The 20,928-nt window shown below is 37.7% G+C and overlaps 1 protein-coding gene across 5 annotated transcripts in view; it reads right to left on the reverse strand.

Moving 5' to 3' along the window:
• Window positions 1-20,928, reverse strand: part of arhgef10 (Rho guanine nucleotide exchange factor (GEF) 10) — a 96,699-nt gene that overhangs the window by 61,684 nt on the left and 14,087 nt on the right. For 3 of the 5 annotated variants that reach the window (XM_024276715.2, XM_024276676.2, XM_024276693.2), the window contains exons 3-20: window positions 18,928-19,272; window positions 16,068-16,391; window positions 15,281-15,317; window positions 14,937-15,025; window positions 14,618-14,674; window positions 12,534-12,721; window positions 11,726-11,842; window positions 9,702-9,813; window positions 9,525-9,637; window positions 9,362-9,439; window positions 9,097-9,276; window positions 8,811-8,927; window positions 8,498-8,590; window positions 7,961-8,131; window positions 7,524-7,669; window positions 6,854-7,038; window positions 2,527-2,642; window positions 172-299 (exon numbers count right to left, since the gene is read on the reverse strand). In XM_024276715.2, coding sequence (XP_024132483.1) covers window positions 172-299; window positions 2,527-2,642; window positions 6,854-7,038; window positions 7,524-7,669; window positions 7,961-8,131; window positions 8,498-8,590; window positions 8,811-8,927; window positions 9,097-9,276; window positions 9,362-9,439; window positions 9,525-9,637; window positions 9,702-9,813; window positions 11,726-11,842; window positions 12,534-12,721; window positions 14,618-14,674; window positions 14,937-15,025; window positions 15,281-15,317; window positions 16,068-16,391; window positions 18,928-19,272 — 2,596 coding nt within the window. The remainder of the gene's footprint in view (window positions 1-171; window positions 300-2,526; window positions 2,643-6,853; window positions 7,039-7,523; window positions 7,670-7,960; window positions 8,132-8,497; window positions 8,591-8,810; window positions 8,928-9,096; window positions 9,277-9,361; window positions 9,440-9,524; window positions 9,638-9,701; window positions 9,814-11,725; window positions 11,843-12,533; window positions 12,722-14,617; window positions 14,675-14,936; window positions 15,026-15,280; window positions 15,318-16,067; window positions 16,392-18,927; window positions 19,273-20,928) is intronic. The other 2 variants (XM_024276684.2, XM_024276704.2) reach the window with 2 other exon arrangements.

The following is a 20,928-nucleotide window of genomic DNA, read 5'->3' on the forward strand; positions in this document are numbered from 1 at the left end:
TTCTAATATTGAGCTGTGCCATCAGAAGGGCAAATGCATTAAGAAAGCAGGGTAAAAGGGGATAAAGACTACCCCAGGATTAACAGAATACTTTGGGGGTGAAGCTTGAGGCAGTAAAATGTTATCATGTGCAGACAGAGTGACAGTCCAGTACAATTTAAAGAAACAGACTTGTCTTGTTTGCCCGGCAGCTGCAGTTGGATCCTGCACCGGTCAGCTGCCCTGATCTCCTCTTCCTTCTTCAGTATGAGCCTCTGGAGACCTGACACCCAGTCCTGCGCCACAGTGGAATTCACATTCTGCACCAAATTTATTGAAGGGGGGGAAAAGAAAAAGAGAAATGTGTGTGAAAAACAAGAAAAAATAGGATAGGCAAACTAACAAATTTCAGTCATTCATCTCAATGTTCATATTGTAAATCACTTTTGTAACTTAATATACTATTAAGTGCAGATTTTGTTTTTGTTTCTCTCATTCAGCCAGTTTATTAGCTTTTTATATCATAAAAACTCCAGTTTGTGACATCGATTAATCAACAAACCACAATCTAAAGATTTGTTTATTTGGATTACATCCGATGAGATGATTTGGAATCTGCAAACATAATAAATAAAACCTTAATGCATAAACCAGTAACAAGAAATTTGCCCTAAAAATGCCCCAAACTGCACAGAATGCCTCTCAGTCCACATTTATAATTAAACCGCAGTCGATCTCGTTAAAGTTGTGAAATGTAGAGTTGAAAGCTTTCCGTCTCCATCTTTTATCTTCCCCTCAATCTCCATCACATCCTCGATCGACTTGGACACATGCCTGAGAGCCTCTCTGTCACTCTGCCTCCCACTCAGCTTCTGACGTGGTAACCAGCGCAGCACAAACGAGGCCTCGCATATTCATGCTGCGCTCTGCAAACAACCCCCCCTCTCGTCTTTCAGGCTGGGAGGGCAGATATTACAGGTTGGAACAAAGTTAATTCATAGCTGAAGAGATTCCTGGTCTACTTAAGACAAACTGCCCACGCTCTGCTTGAGTTCTGCCCGCCTACATAACAGTAGAGTGCTCGAGTTTGGTGAATCACAATAGATGAGATTTTTAGATCTTTAGTAACACAGGAACTATTGTCATATTGTGTCAGGATTAAGAGTAATTTGGTCAAATGTGTTTGTCGAATTCAACTATTCAAGTATAAAATTTTCCACCAATTTCTTCATAAACATACCACTTTGAAGCAATTCAACAAAACGAAAGCAGATCCTGCCATTTAAATGTACTTTCAATTAACTTTCAACTATATTTTTTAACTATAACAATGATTCAAATACGTTTTTTTTTCCAGCTCTTTAAGGGTCTTACAGCCAACATTTCACAAGTTTCCAATCTTCAAAATGTTTACAGAGGTTTGGATTCCGATTACAATGGAAGTCTATGGCAAAGCTCCTTCAAAATTTTCAACAAGTTTTAGTAAGTTTTGGAGAAATTCATTTTCATCAAAGCTTTCAGTTAACAATTTTAGTGATTTTTTTCATAGTATTGCCTCATTTACTCTAATTTTTTTTAATTTAATGTGAAACTTGACCTTACTTTTAGCCCTAAACTCACTCATAGCTAATTTTAGCTTCAAGCTAGCGCGTCAAGCAAATTTGAGCTTTTTTTTGTCCAGATTCCTTCACTACTCAGAGCAATATTTAGACCATTAACCATTTAGTCAACAAGGCGGAATCTACATTTCTTAAATTCAGTGACTTGGAAACATTCTAGAAGTTTCTGCAACCAACCAGTAACATCAGCGCTAACTGGATTGGTGACTATAGACCGCAAAGCATTGTCTTTGAATGATTCTTCCTTTTTAAAAATGTATTTAAATGTTTTTTTAAATAAATATTAATGTCCAAAAATAAATAATATGTTTTCATCAACAAAACACAGTGGATTCAAAATTAGTCTTTGTAAAATATTTATATTTTTACTCTGACATTTTTTTGCCATTTAAAAAAAGCGAGCACGTGTCCAAATTATGTAAACTGAATACTAAATATTCTTGCACTATATTATCATTTAGCAGTATAGAAGTGAAAGAATGGGTTCACACCCAAAGTGTTTAAGAAATTTGGCACCAAGCATAATTACCAGCAGAAGGTTAGCTCATTTAGGTAATTTAGCCAAAGTTAGCTCTTAGCTTTTTAAGCTAATTTTGGCCTTTAGCTTTCTTCTTAGCCTTCAGCTGGCTCCTCTAGCTGACATCAAGCTAGCTTATTAAACTAATTATGGTATTCCCACAGTTTTCAGCTAAAAATAGAACTTAGATATTTTTGTTCTAGCTAGGTTCAGTGAAGCTATTTTAACAGTCTTAGCTAACTTGGTATGGCAGCAAAAAAAAAAAAAATGCATAAAACATATTTCCATAAGAGACATAATTATGTAATTATTGTGCTATGATTCTTTTAAACAGAAACAAATTTACTACAAGATTTTAGGAGGTATAATTTGACCTTGGTACTGATTGTTTTTAGTCAAGAAATACAATACCTGATAGTTTCCTTTGAGGCTGCTGATCATGCTTGAAATCTGATGAACCAGACTGAGATCATGGATCAGGTTCTGCAGGTCTTGGTACAGTTGTCCAGGGCCCATATACAGTTTGTCTATACAGATACACAATTTGAGAAAATTATTTATTTCACACATGTGATCACTGGAGTTAAAAAGTCTGCTTGTCTAGAGGGAAAATAAGCCAAATTGAATTTTATGAAAGATTTGTCAATAGTTGTATTTATAAAATGTAGCTGTGCTGGCTGTAATGAGCAGAGTCAGGCTGGTGAGATCAGCAGTAAAGGTGGAGACAAAGATCAATGACGTTCTTTATTCACAGGCAGCAGTGACAGATCTGCAAACCTGCCAGTGATTTTCATCCACATCCTTATTCAAGAATCATTCAAGGTTAGCTTTAAGAGTTTATTTATTGACATGTCAGCTTCTCTGTTGGCCTCAGTGTGACAGAATATAGTAAATAAAGATAAAATAAAACAGTGAGAAAATAAAATGAGAACAGTTTATGTGTTTTTCTTTGCTTTATTCTTACACAAATCACCACTGAACACATCCAAGGCCTGACCCTTTGGACTCTCACACAGAAGTCATAAAACATTTCCTATTCTCAGACTTTTAAAAAACATATTTCTAAAAGTTATTACAAACATTGTTTAAATTATTAGCATATCTATTCATATAACTCTAGTCATTTACAATTTCTCTCTCTATGGGAACATTTGGAGAACGTCATAAATTGTTAACTGAAATCTTTCAGAATTTTATCTTCAGCAAAAAATCTTTCACAAAAAAAGGGGTTTAAATCTGATTTAGGAAATAAATAATGCATACTTAATTTTAAAGATAGTTAGAATACATGTAAGTAGTTTTAGTTTCTTTAACTGTAAAAAATAACAGGAGATTTCCTTTATATATATATACACACACACAGTTTCTGACAAACAAAGACGGCACAAAAATGCTTGTCAGCTTGAAATCGTTGCCAAACCAACAACAGATTCTGTGGTCACTTGTCCACATGCCTCGTTAAACAAGAACACTAAACAAATTAAACTCCAGCTTCAAAGACTGTACTGCACGAATCCTTTTCACGACCACAGCCAGCGGATGAGTTCACATTAGTGAAGAAGGAGTTAAACTGCTCAGGAGGCACTGAAGAGCCCCGGCTCTGTTTTGTTCCCCTTCCCCCTTATCACTGTCATTCACGATTGTCACAAAGTCTGGCTTGTGCTTTTGACTCCATGGCAACCCATCCACTGCTGAAGGTCTCGGTCCAAACTTTGAATTTCTAAGTGGTCTCTTAGAGACTTTTATCTTGTAACAGGCCAGTTTGTGTTTGTTTACAACAGGAAAATCTTGAAAATAAAAGTGTTCTGATGGTAACAAGTTTTATATTATTTTATATTATTTAATAAAAAATCATAAGAACTGCAAGTTGTAAAAAAAATAAGTAAAAAGGGATAATAAAAGTATGAAGAAAAATGGACGTTTACATCAACGTGGGCTCTATTCCTCATTTTAAATAGCTTTCCAACTCCCTAAAATGAGTTTTCCAACTACTTGGAGAATCATCAGAGACAGGCGCAGTCATCCCTGCAATGACACATCTCCAGAAAAACAAACGGCATACCTACAAATGACATACTCTGTAAAATCAGCAGGAGGAAGCTGCTTTAAATGACCAGTGTGCATGGTGGTCTAAATGCTGCACTGCACTGAGATGAACTAAACAAAGAGGCATGACATCATATGCTGGAGAGTCTTTTCAGTGACTTGCAGTTGGCGGATCACTTAGCTGCTTTTGGCTGCGACAAATGACTGAAAAACTGTTGTTTCCACTTGTTAAACGTTCCTGGACAATTGTGTAGCGTGTGTACTCGTCCGAAAACACTCAACAGCAGAGTGTGATCTATAATTAAGAGTTGCCAAGGCATTTAAATTAAACACAACTCTTGTATTATCTCCAAACTATCTTTCAAAAAGTTTTTGTGGCATTTTTCTGATGACAATGATGTTTAAAATTGAATTTCTGAGTATGTATTCATTAATATAGATGTGAATTAGCAAGCAAAAAAATCCTTTTTGATAAAGATTGTATTGTGATGTAGAAAATATGCAGGGCGAGCCACAAGCTGCACAAAGGCTCAGCTTCAGGAAAGGGGGCGGGGTTTCTCTGCGTCAACAGCCCCGCCCACAACTTAGAAGCGAATTTCTAATGAATCCTGGAAACCCACAGGTTTTTACATTTTGGCTAAAATAGGAACGCTTTTAAAGTAGCTCAAAAAATGATCAGGGTGGTACAAAAAAAATAACATTAAACTGAGTGAACATTGAGTTCCCAGAGACCGTCAGCCCACTAGCATCATCACAGTGGGTTAAGATGAGTGTATGAACCTGTCAGCGGTAGCCTTAGGAAAAGACCAGATGTTCCTCAGGTCTGTTTTGCCATCTGTTATCGTACTTGTCTGTAATGGCTGGGCTGTTTATGTGGTTTAGTGAAGTAGATCCAGGCATGTGTGGTGCAGAGAGAACCCGATCAAATGATGCTTAAATGAAGGGTTATAATGAAAAGGAAACAAGGAAATGCAGTGTAGTGGAAGAAAGGAGTGGGAGCTTTTGGTTGCTGCATTCCGGAAAAACCTTTTGGATACCAAACATAGATGGCAGACCAGATTACAGATCTAAAACTACAACAATGTTGTGAAGACAAAATAAAAATTTTGTATTTTAAGGAATTTTTAACTACTCAAAGAATTGACAGAAAATGTAAAATTTCTGGAATTAAGATATTTTTTAACTCTTTGATGAAAGCCACAAATATATAGAAAGTATGAATTATATTAGGTTGGATGTTTTGGTAAGTTTTTGCTTACAACAATGTTATTTAAGGTGCAACAATCTTGTCATAAGTGTTCAGGAAAAAGGTACCTTATCTATCCACTGTCTCAAATTTGAGCCACACATTTTCAACATGGACTAACTGTATATTAAAAAAAATAATAATTTTGCATTTTTTCGATACAGACCGTAGACATTTGAGTAGATGAATAATAATACACAAGTTATTCTCAACTTACAGTTTTGAAAATGAGCTAAAACTGTTTCCGCCAAAAGTGTTTTTGAGCTTTTATGGAGGCAGCTATTTTGAAAAGAGCAGGAAAAGCCCTTCTACTGCCCCTAGTGGAATATTGATGAACTACAGGGTAGACAAATTGAACCAAGCTATATACTTTGGGTTGTAATGGATAGTTTTAATTATGCTAATGCAAAAGAGGTCTCTGAAACTCATCTATCAAATATGATACGCATGGATATTGTATTTCCTGAACTGTAAGGCACACGTAAAAGCCTTAATATGTTTCCAAAAGTGACTGTGCACCTTTAACACCAGGCACTTTGTATATGAATAAATTCTGGTCGTGTTCACAGGTGTTTTAGCAATTTAGAGGGGTACACAGCGTTCTGTCAAAATGTCTGATGCGAATACAATACGCTAACGTGAAGCGGTGTCTGGTTTTTTTGTTTTTTATGTGTTACTAACAAAGTTATGAGTTATAGGTGCAGTCACAGTAACGTTTGTTTTAGCTGTATCAGTCTGTTTTTTAGCGTATTGTAAACAAAACTGGGAGTTGGAGTTGTTGTGAATACGCTAATGCTTCAAACGTAGCTAGCGTGCTACAAGCTAGTTCTAGAATTACAGTGAACGCGGTTAATAAAGCCTGACGAAATTATTTCTGACTCTTCTGTAATGAGCCTTATAGATTGTTGCGCTTTACATATGATAAATTAAAAAGTAGACCTGTCATTAAAGGTGCTCCTGATAATCTGGTGCACTCTATAGTGTAGGGAATACAGGTTACAATAGGAGATGGTGAGCTACAAAGTGTATCTTAGAGAAAATTCTGCTTTCAGAAATAACTAATTGATGACAGATAATCAGAGCTATCACCAATTTAGTAATACAGCAAACACATTTTGGAATAAAACTGCAGCACTGTGACCGTAATAGTCACAAACGCTGCACAACTCCTAATCTGGGGCTTTTAAAGTGACGAGGCAGCTGTTACTTTTAGAGGAGGAAATAGTGGAAAGTCTAAGATCACTGGTCAGTAGCCAAAGGACTGCAGCATGGAAAAACACACTCTGAGTGGCTAGACTTTTTTTTTTTTTTCAGTGCTGATACTTATTTATATAAATTATAAATTTACTGCATATATATAAATCAAAGCCTTTAGATTTTAAAGTGTTCACTTCCTAAAAATCAAAAACAGTTAATTCCATAAAAAACATAAGGTGTGTTCCATACTTGGCTTTGCGTTGATCACGACCTTCTCCCCGGAGTGCGGGGCCGGAAGGCGGCCACCGCCGACCATGTCCTCGCTAGAGCCAAACTCCAGCACCTCCACCAGGCTCAGAGGGACGCTCCACTTCAAAAGGAACTTCTGGTTAAGAGGAACACTTCCACTCCCACTCCCACTTCCATCCTGACATCTGTGTGGAGTGAAAAGAGGGGCAAAGGTTATACAGAGAAAAAAAAAAAAAGATTCATTTCCTTTGATCAACATGAAGTGTTGAGTGAGAATGAGATAAAAACTAAGAAAAGTCAAACTTAGGAGGATTGTTGAGTAGGTTTAAGGGTAAAAAGAGGCGATTGTTCTTCAGTTAGTATATATGGATTTCCCAGAGGCAGGAAAGAATACGATTACAGAACAGAAGCTGAAAATCCCTAGCATGAATCCAACTGTTGCTCGTGGTTAAAAAGCAGCGATTACACATGATTTTAACGTCTATGTGGTCAAAAAGCCATTAGCAGAACATCTGGACATGTTGTACATGCAGAGGTTTGCTTCATTTAGTATTTTAAAACATTCTCCCCTCCCGTCACAAATCTGCAGGATGATGCGAGTGGCCACCAAAAGTGAGCGGGAAGTTCAGACATAATGAGACCTTAACGACAGGTTTGTGGTCGCTCTCACCGCAGGTTGGGTGTGGCGCACATGAGCACGTCGTTCAGTAAGAAGAGGCGCCGCTCTTTGGTTTTGAGGATTTCTCCTCGCTCGCTGTAAACCGTCTCCACCATGTCGTCCGATCGGATCAGGTAGCGACTGCCATGACTCAGCAGCTAGAAGGGAGGATATGATGAGTCAGCAGTTTATGAGTTTTGTCCCAGTAACTGATGATAAAGCTGCTTTGAATAAGAGTACTAGTTTAATCTTTATATGTACTTTCTAAACACAAGTTGGGGATTTTTGTTAATTAGACCGAATATTAAACCAGTGATTCATGTGTTTGGTTTTTTTTCTAAGTATACGGGAACAGAAGCTAGCCAGCTTCGCAAAAGATAAATAATGTAGTCATAAGCCTTTAATCACCTTAAGTTGCCACAAAGATTTCAGAGAACAAATGTGCAGACCTTATTAAGGTAACGTTCATTCATGGCCTTTGAAATGTGACGGATCTCGCAGCGCTGGTCGGCCTCCCTCTTCTTCTCGTTGAGCTTCTCAGCCAACGTCTCCAGTTCGGTGAGCGCCATCTGCAGGGGCAGACGGTCCGCATGACCCACTGGGGTGTTCTTCAGCATGTCCTGACGATCAGAATCAGTTTTAGTACATTCTCCTACTTTCTATCTGTAAATTCAGCTGCATTGTCTTCTGTCATCTTCAGGATGCTTAGGCATTTATATGTTTTTTGATGATGAAGCAGTATCTTTAACTTTAATTTTAGTAATTATTGTTAGGAAATATGTAAACTAAAACTAGAACAGTCCAATTTATCTACGAACAAAATTTAAAAAAAAAATCAGGGGACAGAAATTTGACTTACACCAGGTAAAAAACATTCCAGGACACTGAAGAAAACACTTTGTGCAGGTTTTTGTAAGGACTTTAGCCCCCTCTGCTGGATAAAGTATGAACAACACATAATATGTGGAATATTTTGATAGTCGTACCTGAAGAAGCAAAATGAACTGTGGGAATCTCTGTATAGGTTTCATCATCAGACCATAAAGAGTCATCCGGTCACTGCTGGTCTCTTGGCGGTGCTGCACACATGAAAAAAAGGTTTTTGCGTTACATGAATAGACACAATTTTTTAATAAAAAAGGAAAAAAAAAATTTTTCTTTTATTGGTTGGAATTTTTTAATAAAAACAAAAGATCAATTGGAAATTATGATATAGTTAGGGGTGACTAACACAAGGCCAACATTCATGTCATTTATGTGTGTTTGGTTCACATTTTTGGACCAGTTTGTCTCTGAAACCTTAAGAAATTCCAGGAATCCAGGTTTGGAGATGCAGGTCTTCCTCACGACGGCCATCGCAGTGCTGAAGTTGTTCACGTACTCGCTGTAGGCATCCAGCACCATGGACTTACAGAACTGTAAAGTCAGAAAATATTTTAAAAACAGAATAAATAAATCTTGTATTTTATTTAAACAACCAACAGCTAATTGTAACAAATGAGCAAAGACTTCAAACGGTAAAAAGAGAAGTTAAAACCACATTAGTATAGAAGTTCTAAAAAAAGCTGGAACATTTTCTGCTTACCGATGCAACAAACACATCCCCGATCATCTCCAGGCCGTCCCACTCCGCGACCCGGCTTGCCAGAGCGATCTGGAACAGGAAGTGGCACTGCAGGATCTCACGCACGCGGTAGAAGATCATCTTCAGCTTCCTGTCGCTGAGCAGCCTCGGTTCAATCTGGGACAGCGGCTTCTCATATTGCTGACGGAGCAGACAGTATGACTTCATGTAACCACGATTTCAAAAATAGAAAAAAAGATAATAGGGAATTGCTGTACTTGGATACCTCTAAAATCCTTTTGAGGGCATTGAGATAGTTCTTCTCACTTTCCAAAATAGATTCCAAAATACATCTTCTAACAAGCTGCAAACAAACAAACATTTTAAAACACAAAAGCACTTCTCTTCACCTTTTTTAAGATCTAAATGAAGAAGTGTGTCTTCGTTACCTGCTGCTGTGAAAGGCCTTCTGGTGCTGGATTCAGGACTGGCTCCACGGTGAAGCAGTCCACTTCAATGAAGAGCTCTGACTCCTCGCTCTCGAGATACATGGGCTTCCTCTCTGAAACATGACTAACGTCAGCTTCGACTCCACAGAAACAAGAGCGATGAATTCTCTGTCTCACCATGACAAAAAGACTTTGTTTTGATGAAGGAGCGTCCCTTCTTCACAGCAGCTTTGGTCTTCTCCAGCCCGTCTTTAGTTCCTTCTTTTGCCGCCTTTACCAACTTTTGCATCTTTGAGGAAAACAAGAGAAACGGACAAAAATATAAAAACTCTGATGAAAACTTAAGTAACTTTGGCTGATGAAATGGCTAAAAGTAACATGACGGAGACACACAGGAGAAATTAGGTTTAGGACATTAGGAGAGGAGATCTGACCACATGACATCAGCTGGTGTGAAGTCAGTCTTGCCACACAAAAGTATCAAATAATTTAAACTCATATAATCCAAATACTGGACACTCTTATGCTACATTCACACCTCAAATTTGCAGCTCAACGCTGGTCCAAAAGTGTGTTCATAAGCCTGACGTGCGAGGATGATGCTTAGAGGAGGGAAACAATATCAGTATCGCGATATTTCAACTCACTAGCGGTTTAAATGTTCAAAGTTTAGTGCAGGAAATTTTAATAATAACATAAATACAACTACCAGTACTGTAATAAAAAGATGCTCATAAAATATTAACAGGCTGAGCGTTCATGCTGTGGCTCAAGAAGAGTAAATTATCTGACATAAAACTTCAAATTAATTAATATATAACATTGTGAATTTTTATTTCCCCTTTTTTTGTTCTTTGAAGTGAAAAAGTCATTTGATATTCTTACATTTAGGTTCTTAACTGGAGCTTTGTTTATTTGTGTATGTTATTATTACAAAGAAACGTCAATGTTTATTGATAATTTTCTTTTATTGCTGCAAAGGACGTTAAATTAATAGGTTGTGTTTTAAATTGTTCTAAAAAAGGCTTTGGGGGAATATATATATATATATATATATATATAATAGTGATATATCATAGATTACCACCGTAACATATTGATTATTGCAATATTTCACATATTGTGATAGTGTCAGTATCGTGAATCGTATCGTGAGCCACCCCGACATTCCCAGCCCTACGGATAAAGTTGAGATATCAGATTTATTTATTTTGAAGAGCTCTACAAAAGTGTTGGTAATCATGTCTCCATGTCTGGGTTCATGAGATCATTCAGACTCTTCCAGCTGCGTCTGAGTGACGGTGCTGTAGTTTGATGACTTGCTGTCCCGCAAAAAATATTAAAAATAAAAATACGAATAAAGTTAGAGGACCTTTTATTATTATTGTCTCAGAGAAAATAATAATCAGATTCTCCTCCTAAATTGACATCACTGCTAAAGCTGAGTCCCTGATTGGTTAAAGCTTCACCAAAGTTTAGAAATTTGAACTCTGAAAATCTCGCCAAAGCCAAAACGCCCGACCTCTCACCCCGTCTGTACATTGACTGGGCTGTGAGAACAAATGCAGGGAAGACATAAAAATTCAATGAAATTATAAAAAGGTGATGTAATAAAATAGATATAAGGGACTCAACAGGATTCATTAATTTGTATTTTTTATTTTAAACTTTATTTTTTTTTACATATTAGGGTTTATTTCTTGTAATTCTGTATGAATACTGTTTGCATAAATGTAGGTTTGGATTGAATTGTAAATAGATGTTGAGGCTTGACAAGTTGTCAAACTTCATCTAAAGACATTTTGAACTTTTAGTCATTTATTTTTATATTTCTGTTTATACTGTTTATTTTTTATTAATCAGTTCAAAATCAATCATTCAATAAACAAAGACCGAAACAGGACACTCCTGCTGCACAAATCACATTTGGTGTGAACGGAGCATAAAGGAGAACTTTGCTGCTGATGATTTCCTGTAAGTTTAGCTTTAGAATACACAACACTAAGATGCAGTAAATGAACATTTACAAACATGTTAATGTGAAAGACTATGAGGCAAACAAACTACCAACCCCTCACCAGCACCACCACCAGTCATTCACATCAGGATGAAGGAGACACCAAGGGCGGGGTTAGCCACACTGACAGTGAAAGGGGGCGGGGACTACTTTACAAATGGAGGTGAGCCTCGGGTGGTTTTACCTTCTGCTCGTGTTTCTGTTTTAGCTGCTGCAGCTCTACTGTTCCAACAGTATTTGCCATTAGCTCTTTCATCTTTTTCTCATAGTGTTCTTTCAAGCGCGTCAGATCTTGTGAGAGCTAAACAAAAGCAAAGCAAGTGTTAACTCAGTCTTTAGAGATAAAAATGAAACTGGCTTTGATTCCACTAATCTTTGCTGGATTTGGAGTGTTGTACAAATGCAATCATGTGTGGAAGTCCACAAAAAGAAAATACTCTGCATAAGCAGTTCGTCAGCCTGAAAGATCTAATTCTTTGTTGATGACGTGTGTCTCTACGGGTGAGGAGACAAAAACAAACAGAAGATGGTGACATAAGGTGATTTAAAAAAAACATTGATTTTCTGTCTGCTCCTGATTCACAGTGATCTGAATAAAGAAATACTCAGAAATGAAATTTTAAGCTCAATTTTCTTTATAAAAAGTCCTCCATTAAAAAAAAATGCCACCACAAACACAGACATTTTTCCAGCTTCATTTATGAATCATTTTCCTCCCTTTTCTTGTCATATTTTTTGAAAAACTTGAAAGCTGATGAATCACTACAATATTTTTAGTGAATGATATGAACTCAAACTATTCCCTTTTTTTCTTTTTAACTAGCTAAAGCAGATGAAAATCACCAATCTAAGATAAAACATTACAGATTCCACCTCTATGCATATAGTGCAGACCTTAATGCAAAGCAGACACGTTTAAAGTCAATGAGAGAACCTATTGAATGTTCTGATCTACTAGTAGGACAGTGGACAGGATGAACCGTTCTACACACGTGGTTCTTCCTCTGCGGTGGTTTTCCTCTCATGAAGGCGTTGGGAAGACCGTTCTCGGGCCCTCCTTCTCCGTCGCTGGTCTCATCGTAGCTTTCAAACTCACTGGAGCTCCAGCCATTGTCAGGGGAGCTGCTGCAGCCGCCCTCCTCCCCAAACTCCACATCATCATAGATCATCTCATCTGGATCTGTGTGAACAGAAAATGTAGATGACGGAATGTTACTGCAGGGTTGGAAATGTATTTATGTGTTCCATCCAAATATAAGGAACTGTTTCTGTATATCCTAAATCAGGAATGGGTAAGCTATGGCCCCTCAAAGCCTTTAATCTTCCCCACCAAACTGAAATTAATTATTATACAGTTTGATTTTCCCTTTAATTCTGGTGTCTTCTCATATGTGCACTGCAAATTCACTGATCTTTATCTAGGTGCAGGAAGTTATTCTGCCTACATGTTGTGTTGGAAGATTTAGTTTTTCTGACGTTCATGTGTGTTTTCCAAGTTTGATCCAACACTACATTTCTTTAAGTTTGCAATTGCCCCAGAGGGACATCAACCCATTGGTGCAATTGCCACTTTTTTTTTTTGCATGTCATGAATTAAAAGGGGAAAATAAAAGATATAATTTAATTAATGTCTTTTGCTTCTGTATTCATTGAGGTAACACACAGTAAGAAAACAAAGTAAGTAACATTTGTCATTGAAACCTTTAACAGCAAGGCATCACAGTCATTTTTAATTGAAAAACAAGAACACGTTAAAACAAACTTTCTTCCATTGAAAACAGCAAACTGGGATCCTAATGAGAGAAGCGGAGCTGGTATTTTGACTTTATCTGTTTGCCGTTGTTGCTGAAAAGGGCCAATATAAGCATCAGATGTGACCGTGAAGGCTCTTGGGAATTTCTAACACAAAAAGAATCCCAGGGCTGACTCACTTGTGGGTTGCTTCACCCATAGCCGCTGACAAAGAAAGTTTTAACAGTGCCACCTGGAGGCTGAAAGTATATTACAGCCGTAGAGTTTTAAAAACGTCATTGGGAATCAATGGGAAACGGGTGAGAGGTTTTAGCTAAACACTCCACGACTTCTGCAGCCACCACTTGGCGGGGGAAAACATAACCTTTGGTGGGCTAAATTTGGCCTGCGGACCCCACTTTGGGCACGAGTGCTTTAGATAAAAAAATTAACTGTCATTCACCATCAATTTTTATTTTTAAACCTGATGACCATTTCTCTGGCTTTTTGCCGCAGAATTGCTGTATAGATGGACTGGAAATAGAACTCCTGTGTAAACTTGTGCTGCGTTGCAAGGAAACACATATCAGATGATATTAGATGCAGACATGATGAAGGCAATAAAAACATTCTGATTGATCCATTAATGTTCTACTTTTTTGTGTCAACACAACACAACAGAAACACAATCGATATGGACCATCCTCAAGAATCTTCATCAGTCACGTAAATCCAAAAACAACCTGCATAATCAAGTGTAGTGAACAGCCTATGAAGACGATCCTTCCAGAAAAACTTGTGAAAAAGATGAACAAATCTTAAAAATGGAGGATAACTCCAAAACGAAAGAAGACGGGTAAATGTCATGGTTGTGGACATGTTTCAGAAGAAGGTAGTGGTGACAGATGTACCAATCCAAACTGAAAGCAACAAGATGTAGTAACAAAGAAAACCGTGGAGAAAAGAAGAAAGAATTGGCAGAAGGTAAGAGCAGCAATCTAAGAATGACCCCTACAGGAAAATAGGCAAATATTCAAAGTGTATCTATAAGATTTGAAAAACTGAAGTTTCTGCTGTAAAACAAAAAAAAGTTCAAGAAAAGAGCTGAAATATAAAGAAATTCAATTTTTATAGAATAGTTTAACTGCAATAAAAGCAAAGAAATAGTTCTAAATATCTACTTTTTAGTGGTAAAATAACAGAAAATCTGATTTCTTGTAACATATTTAAACAGTAGTGCAACGTCCAGATGTAAGTGAAAGCAAAGACAGACTTCAGGCCAGAGACGGGAAGTCTTGAGCTGACTTTGTCCCATTTTTGCAAAAAACAACAAAAGAGCACAAACCTGTGTTTGAGTCAGAGTTTTCTCTGGGAACGTCATCATAAATCACCTCATCCGGACCTGAAGAGCACAAGCCAAAAACCCGCCATAACTAAAGAATATCAGCACACGGCAGACAGCTGAAGTGAATCGGGACGTGATGAAACAGAAATCTTAAGGAAAGGCCTGCTTCCTCAAAAGAACAGGGAAGGAAGCGTCTGAGAATTGATTTGTGACAAAAAGAAAAAAAAAAGCTTTTAAAGTGGAGGAAATGTTTGGAGAAAGAGAAATGAAACAAAAAATATAGATAATTGCAGGTTCTCTATTAGTAATCAGTCCTTACTATCCATCCATGCAGTGTTGGCTGGATCTGACGCCCACTTCGCCAGAGCATCCTCTTCTGTAATAGGTGGATACTCTTCACTGAAAACGCTTTTGAAAGAAGAAAAATAAGGAATAGATTTTATATGGGATGCTAAAGGCGGAGCCACCAAGAAATCTTTGCTAACTAGAAGATTAAAAATGTTGTTTTCGATTAAATATTTAAAATAAGTGTCTTATAACAAATATTTATGCCCCTATATGCACGTATTTATTTATGTAACACATTTTTTTTTAGGAATTACTAGCTTAAAAAGGTTAAACTGCAATATTAAAACAAAAAAACAACAAAGGGATGAGATTTACCTGTCAGCCGAGGTATTGCAAGTCTTTAAAACGGTCACTGATGAAGAAAAAAAAACAATAAAAATTAGACAAATGACAATTTAAGTACTAATAAATACTTAAATTTGACCAAATGATTAGAGTAAACACACATTTTCACAAAAAAATGCATAAAATTTGAATCAATCTGCTCTAGCAACATGCAGCTTTTAAAACTAGCCACTAGGGGGTGCTGAAGCTAAAAGTATCCAGTTCTGTAGGAATGTAAAGCCACAAATTTTCCTTGACATATACATGCCTTTCTTTAAAACTTTCCAACTTTTATTTTATTTTTTAGGTTTAAAGAAACATTTGAGGCGTTTACCTTTGCTGCTAGAGCAGATGGTATAAAAAATGCTTTACTAAACTGGAGTACCTCAAATATTTTTGTAAAAATAAACCCCCGAGTGTTTCAACATGGTGCGACCTTTTGTAAGATAATAGCTGTGTAATTAGGCTCCTGAGCTTGCCAGTCCACAGACTTTTTGCTGCTGCAGGATCTCGGGGAAACAGGAAAATCCTCGCAGCCAGCAAGGATCTGTGGGGACGGCTAAATTTAGTCCCTACTTCCTCGTGGGCAGGATTTGGAAAAAAAAAACAGGAGTGAAAAAAGAAGGAGGGAACTGATAGTCGCTGAGATATGTTCATTATTGACTTAAGGTAAAACTTCGTTATGGAAGACATACGGTTCAATTCTGATTTGCCCGTTCACTGTTTGGTGTTATGACAAGCTTTCTTCAAGTTCCCCCCATTGCAGGCTCTACTTTACCATCTTCATCCACAGAGAGATGGCGAATGATGACGGGAGTGGTGTAGGCCGGCGTGATGAGCGGCACGCCGGAGGGGGTTGCGTAGCCGCACGGCACTGGTACCGAATACCCCGGGGTAATCCCAGGAGAACTGTTGTGGCCTTCTCCTTCTTGCTCTTTTGGCTCAGTCGTGGCGGAGGAGGTGGAGGAGGAGGACCCATTCTGGAGCGGGATGGGAGCGATGTCGATCACTGAGTAAGGGTTGACTTTGCCTTGGGAGGAGGTCCCGTTTGTGGTTTGTGGAGAGTGAAGGTCTTTTGTGGAAGAATTCAAACTTTCCATGTCTATAAAATAAAGACAAAGATGTTATTTTAGATTAAAGATCAAATATATTCGCTGTGCAGAACAGAGTCATCCAAACATGTAGTTTTAAAAGTTTCTGGTTATTTGGCTCAGAGGTTGGTGCAAAAAAAAACTCACTTCTGCAGCTTTTTACTGTGTGTAAACGCTCTATGAGAAGTTTAAACAAATTATCTTTTGTTTATTGGATAAAAAACTGTTTTAAACAAAAGAATTAACAGCCAAGATAACTGAAAATTACCTATATAAAGAATCTGTGGAAATCAAGAAAGAGTCTACTTTATTAACCCTTTAACATTAGTCGTCACTCTTTTACTATTAATGCAGTGAATCAGCCGATTCGGAGTCGGAGAAAAGTGGCTTTTCATATCAATCTACAACACATTACAAACAAAGTGTTGCTCATCGGCGCAAAGCTGATTTTCTCTGCTACAAAATCCTCTAAAGTTACGTTAATTCCATATCTGGTTGATTAGTTATGGTAGTCAAAAGAATGTCAAGCTACAGTCCTAGAATTGACCTTTGTTCTAATTATTTAGTTCTTCAAAAACAAAACTCTTAAAGAAAAGTCTGTCAGTTTGGACATGTAAATCCGCCATTTCGAGCTTCAACATCAACATTGTGTTTTAATCACCGACTGTAGATGAGAACTGGACAGAGTGAGTGTGATGTCACCCACAGAAAATGACTTACTTAAGTCTCCAACTAATTTAAATCAATTTGTCATTTTTTCAGGATACCAACATCTTCATGACAGAACCATAAATTGTCACCAATCAATGATTGGTCCAAATCAGTTTGAGTGATCATTTCTTTGGCAACCATTTTCACCAATCAGGAGTGAGACTGTTGATAGTCCACACACCTCCCACCTGAAAGCGCGCTACACAAAATCTGTCAATCATTTTGAACATTCAAAATGAATCCGTATTTATCAGAGATTAGGTCGCAGTTTCTTTTTTGCATAGTTTGGCTGAGGGCGTGACTTATATGTGACAACCACTAGAGGGCACCTTAGGAGTGTATTTCAGTATTTGTTACTGCAGAAGAAAAAGAGACGCTCAGTCTTACACCGGCCTTGACGGAATAGTTCAAAAGTGACACAGATGATGAAGAATTCAATGGATTTGGGGATTTGAAGTGATATAACGAGTTTAGTTGACTTGTTACCTTGTTTTTTATGTCATGTTTATCTGAATAATTCTTCATATTTCACTAATACTCTATGTTTCATGAAGCTAAATAATCATCGATGGGTTACAGTAGTGAAGGATGCATAGTCAGTCTGTTAGTATTTATTCCCTTAATATGATTTTTTTTCTTCTTTATTACACATATTTTGGCAGCTGTGACTTATACTCCGGAGAGACTTGAGTCTCATTTCCACTGAGCAGTACGATATGGTATTTTGAGCGTTTCCATTGAAAAATCGACCCATTAAACAGTATCATTCATTAAAAAGTGGAACGGAATAGTTGGTGTGGAGCCACTGTGGCCATCCGTTGATTGGCCAAGAGTGTTGACGACATTAGAAAGCGGTAATATGGTGCTCATTTAAGCTAACATTTCCAACTTTTGTAATCATTCAGGTTTTTGAGATTTTCTGTGTACTCTTTTAGTCTCGAGTCTATATTGAAAATGCTTGCAAACAACAGCAAGGCCTGGTCTGCGGTGGAGCTGGATACATTCCTTGCCATCCTTGCAGTCTACACCACAAAAACAAACCGCTGAGTGAAAGCGAGGATTCACTGAGTGGAAACGCTCACCAGAAATATCTGGATCATACTGTACCATTCCTTACCGTACCGGACTGCTCAGTGGAAATGAGGCTTTACAGTAAAAAAAACATAATTTTATTGGGACGTCTGACTGGTCAGTTTATAACTTTCACTTAAGAAAATGTTTCAAAAATTACATAATAAAAAACAGGTTTAAAAAGTGTATCCAAGCAAGAATCGTTATTCTGACAAAATAATGAGCAAGTTATAGCTGTTTAAGCCTATGGGATTTTGGCTTCTTGGAACCAGCGGGTATTTCCTGTTGGGAACATGAGGGGGGAGGGGGTCACTCAGTCCAGTTCTTTAATACAGTCTCAATGGTGACTACACAGAAAAAAGAGAGCAACCCCTTTAACAGCTCAGTTTGGAGCAGTGAAGATCAACTGTGAGAGGACCATGTAAATAAATAATCCCAAACTACCGCAAGAGATCGTTGCACGTGTGTTCTTCTGATCGTGTTCTCTAAATAAAGGAGCCGTCCTGATGGCTCCAAACACTGCTGCAAAGTGGGTGACTGAGAATAAGCAGACGCTGGTGACAAAGGAGAGATAATGTCCAGCACCAACCATAGAAGATTATGTTAGGATGACAGCCGCCCCTCTACTCAGCCTAAGTTTGTTCTCGTCCTCAAAGAGAGATCATCTAAACAGAATGCTCTAAATTAAAAGTTTTTTTAAGATGACTATCTAAAATCGGTCTAAACGAAGATCAAACACTCTCACTAGAGTCCGCAGTGACCCACCCCCTTCACTCTGCAGACCTGCGGTTCCTGGATGTGTCTGTAGGTCATCATCAAGAAGAGGGGGAGGAGATGGAGGAGGTGGTAAATCTTTTTCCCTTTCATTATTCCCTCCAGCAGCAGATGTCTCCTCCGCTGCGCCCACAGAGGAGCCGCCGCTGTCAGCGACCCTGCCGTCGGCTGGTGATGGAGCTGTGTGAGGGGTGATGGAAGGTGCCGGGGGGCCGGCCGTACTATCGTCCTCGCTCCCATTTTGAGAGGCTGGAGGTGGTTCGAGCACCTCGTCGTCATCGAAGTCGAAGGGCTCTCCTTCATCTTCCTCTGGAAATGTGACACTGTCAGCCAACACTGAGAAAAGAGAATTGGAAATATCAGTTAATAAACTGAGAAAAGGGAGTCTCAAATTCTACTTCAAAATATAAGATTTTGTTCCCCATTGAAGTAAGGAGACTGAAAAACAATTGTTTCGCTCACAATCTGTCTCTTTTCTAAGCTTTTTCAGTCTTAGGATATAAACTGCTGCCATATTCAGACTTAAAAAGAGAATTGTGGCTTGTTAAGGTCATAAATGTGGTCCTATAAAGATGTTTAAAATGGGCGTGGTGTCTACAAATGCTGATTTTTTTTCTTTCATTTGTGTTTGACTTCGCTGCACAACATATTAAGTACTGCATTCTGTAGTGAACCCAGAAGTTTTCAGGACTCACATTCACTAAAGGGATGTCACTTAAGGGGAGACAGGAAGGGAGTAACAAATACATTTCCAGTTTCCACTCTGCAATTAGGCCAACAGGAAAGAGAGTTGGGATTCCCTCCTCAGAGCTGTAAAACCAAAGTTCCTATCATGTCATTTGCCAATGAACCCTCTATGGTTTAGATTCTGCTGTCATTTATTCTGGCTGCCCAAGATCCCAGAAGAAAGATTACATGTAAAAATTACCAAAAATGTAAAATCCATACTACAAAAATGGAAATTATATTTACAGTATATGTAATTGTAAAAAACTGCGATTGTAATGATGTTTTAAATCAGTTTTAAGCTAAGTAAAAGCTTAAACTCTTCCTAGTAGGCTTAGAACTTCTGCTTGATTGTGGATTCTTGTTAAAGTTGCAGATTCATGTTTAATATCCTCACTGTGACTGTAAAATCCTTCTACCATCACCTTTTAATCTGTTATAAAAGTGATCCCCAGTTGTCTTTTTATTATGATTATGCCGTTTTTGGCCTAAATCAATAACCTGTGTCATTTCCCAGGACAGTTTATGCAGAACATCAGGAGTTCATTAGAAATTTGTCTCTGAGTTAAGGGTGGTAATGTTGGTGCAAAGTAAGCCCACCCCCACTTCCCATCCCCCATTTGTTTATACTGTCTCCTGCTAGCTTACGCATTTCACACATTTACCTAATATTAGATTGTATTGTTATGTAATGGGATTTCTTAACATTTTCTTGATGTAGTAGACACGCATGTACTGTGAATTACTCAAGGGGTGTCTCACCTGAACATGTTCTATGGATTATAATCATTATTTGAAAAATTTATGTTTTAGCACTCTTTGTTCAAAGTTTAAAGATGTTTTGTTTTTATAAATAGGCTTCAATGAACAAATGTTTTGATGTGATGCGTGTCTGAGTGTATATTTATGCTTTTAAGTACTTTATGTTTTATTCAATATATGCTTTGAAGCTTTTAAAAATAATAGTTTTAGGCTTTATCTTATTGTTTTATCCTGTTGGGTTTTTTTTTTCATTTTACTGATCTGAAAAATGATCTAAACCGTGAGTGACCCTAAAACCGTGACACGATCTGAACCGCAAGTGTTGAGATGTGTTACACCCCTATCTTAATATGAAAAATACCACAAGAACGTGTTAAAAAAAGCAAAAACCCACAATATTCCTTAGTTAAAAAAAAGACAAAAAACAATACATTCCAAATGTAGAGGTTCTTCTGTACCGCTGCTTACAAGATAATCCATGTTGAAATACAGTGGTTCCTTGTT

The sequence above is a fragment of the Oryzias melastigma genome, linkage group LG22 (assembly GCF_002922805.2).
Source record: "Oryzias melastigma strain HK-1 linkage group LG22, ASM292280v2, whole genome shotgun sequence".
NCBI lineage: Eukaryota > Metazoa > Chordata > Actinopteri > Beloniformes > Adrianichthyidae > Oryzias > Oryzias melastigma.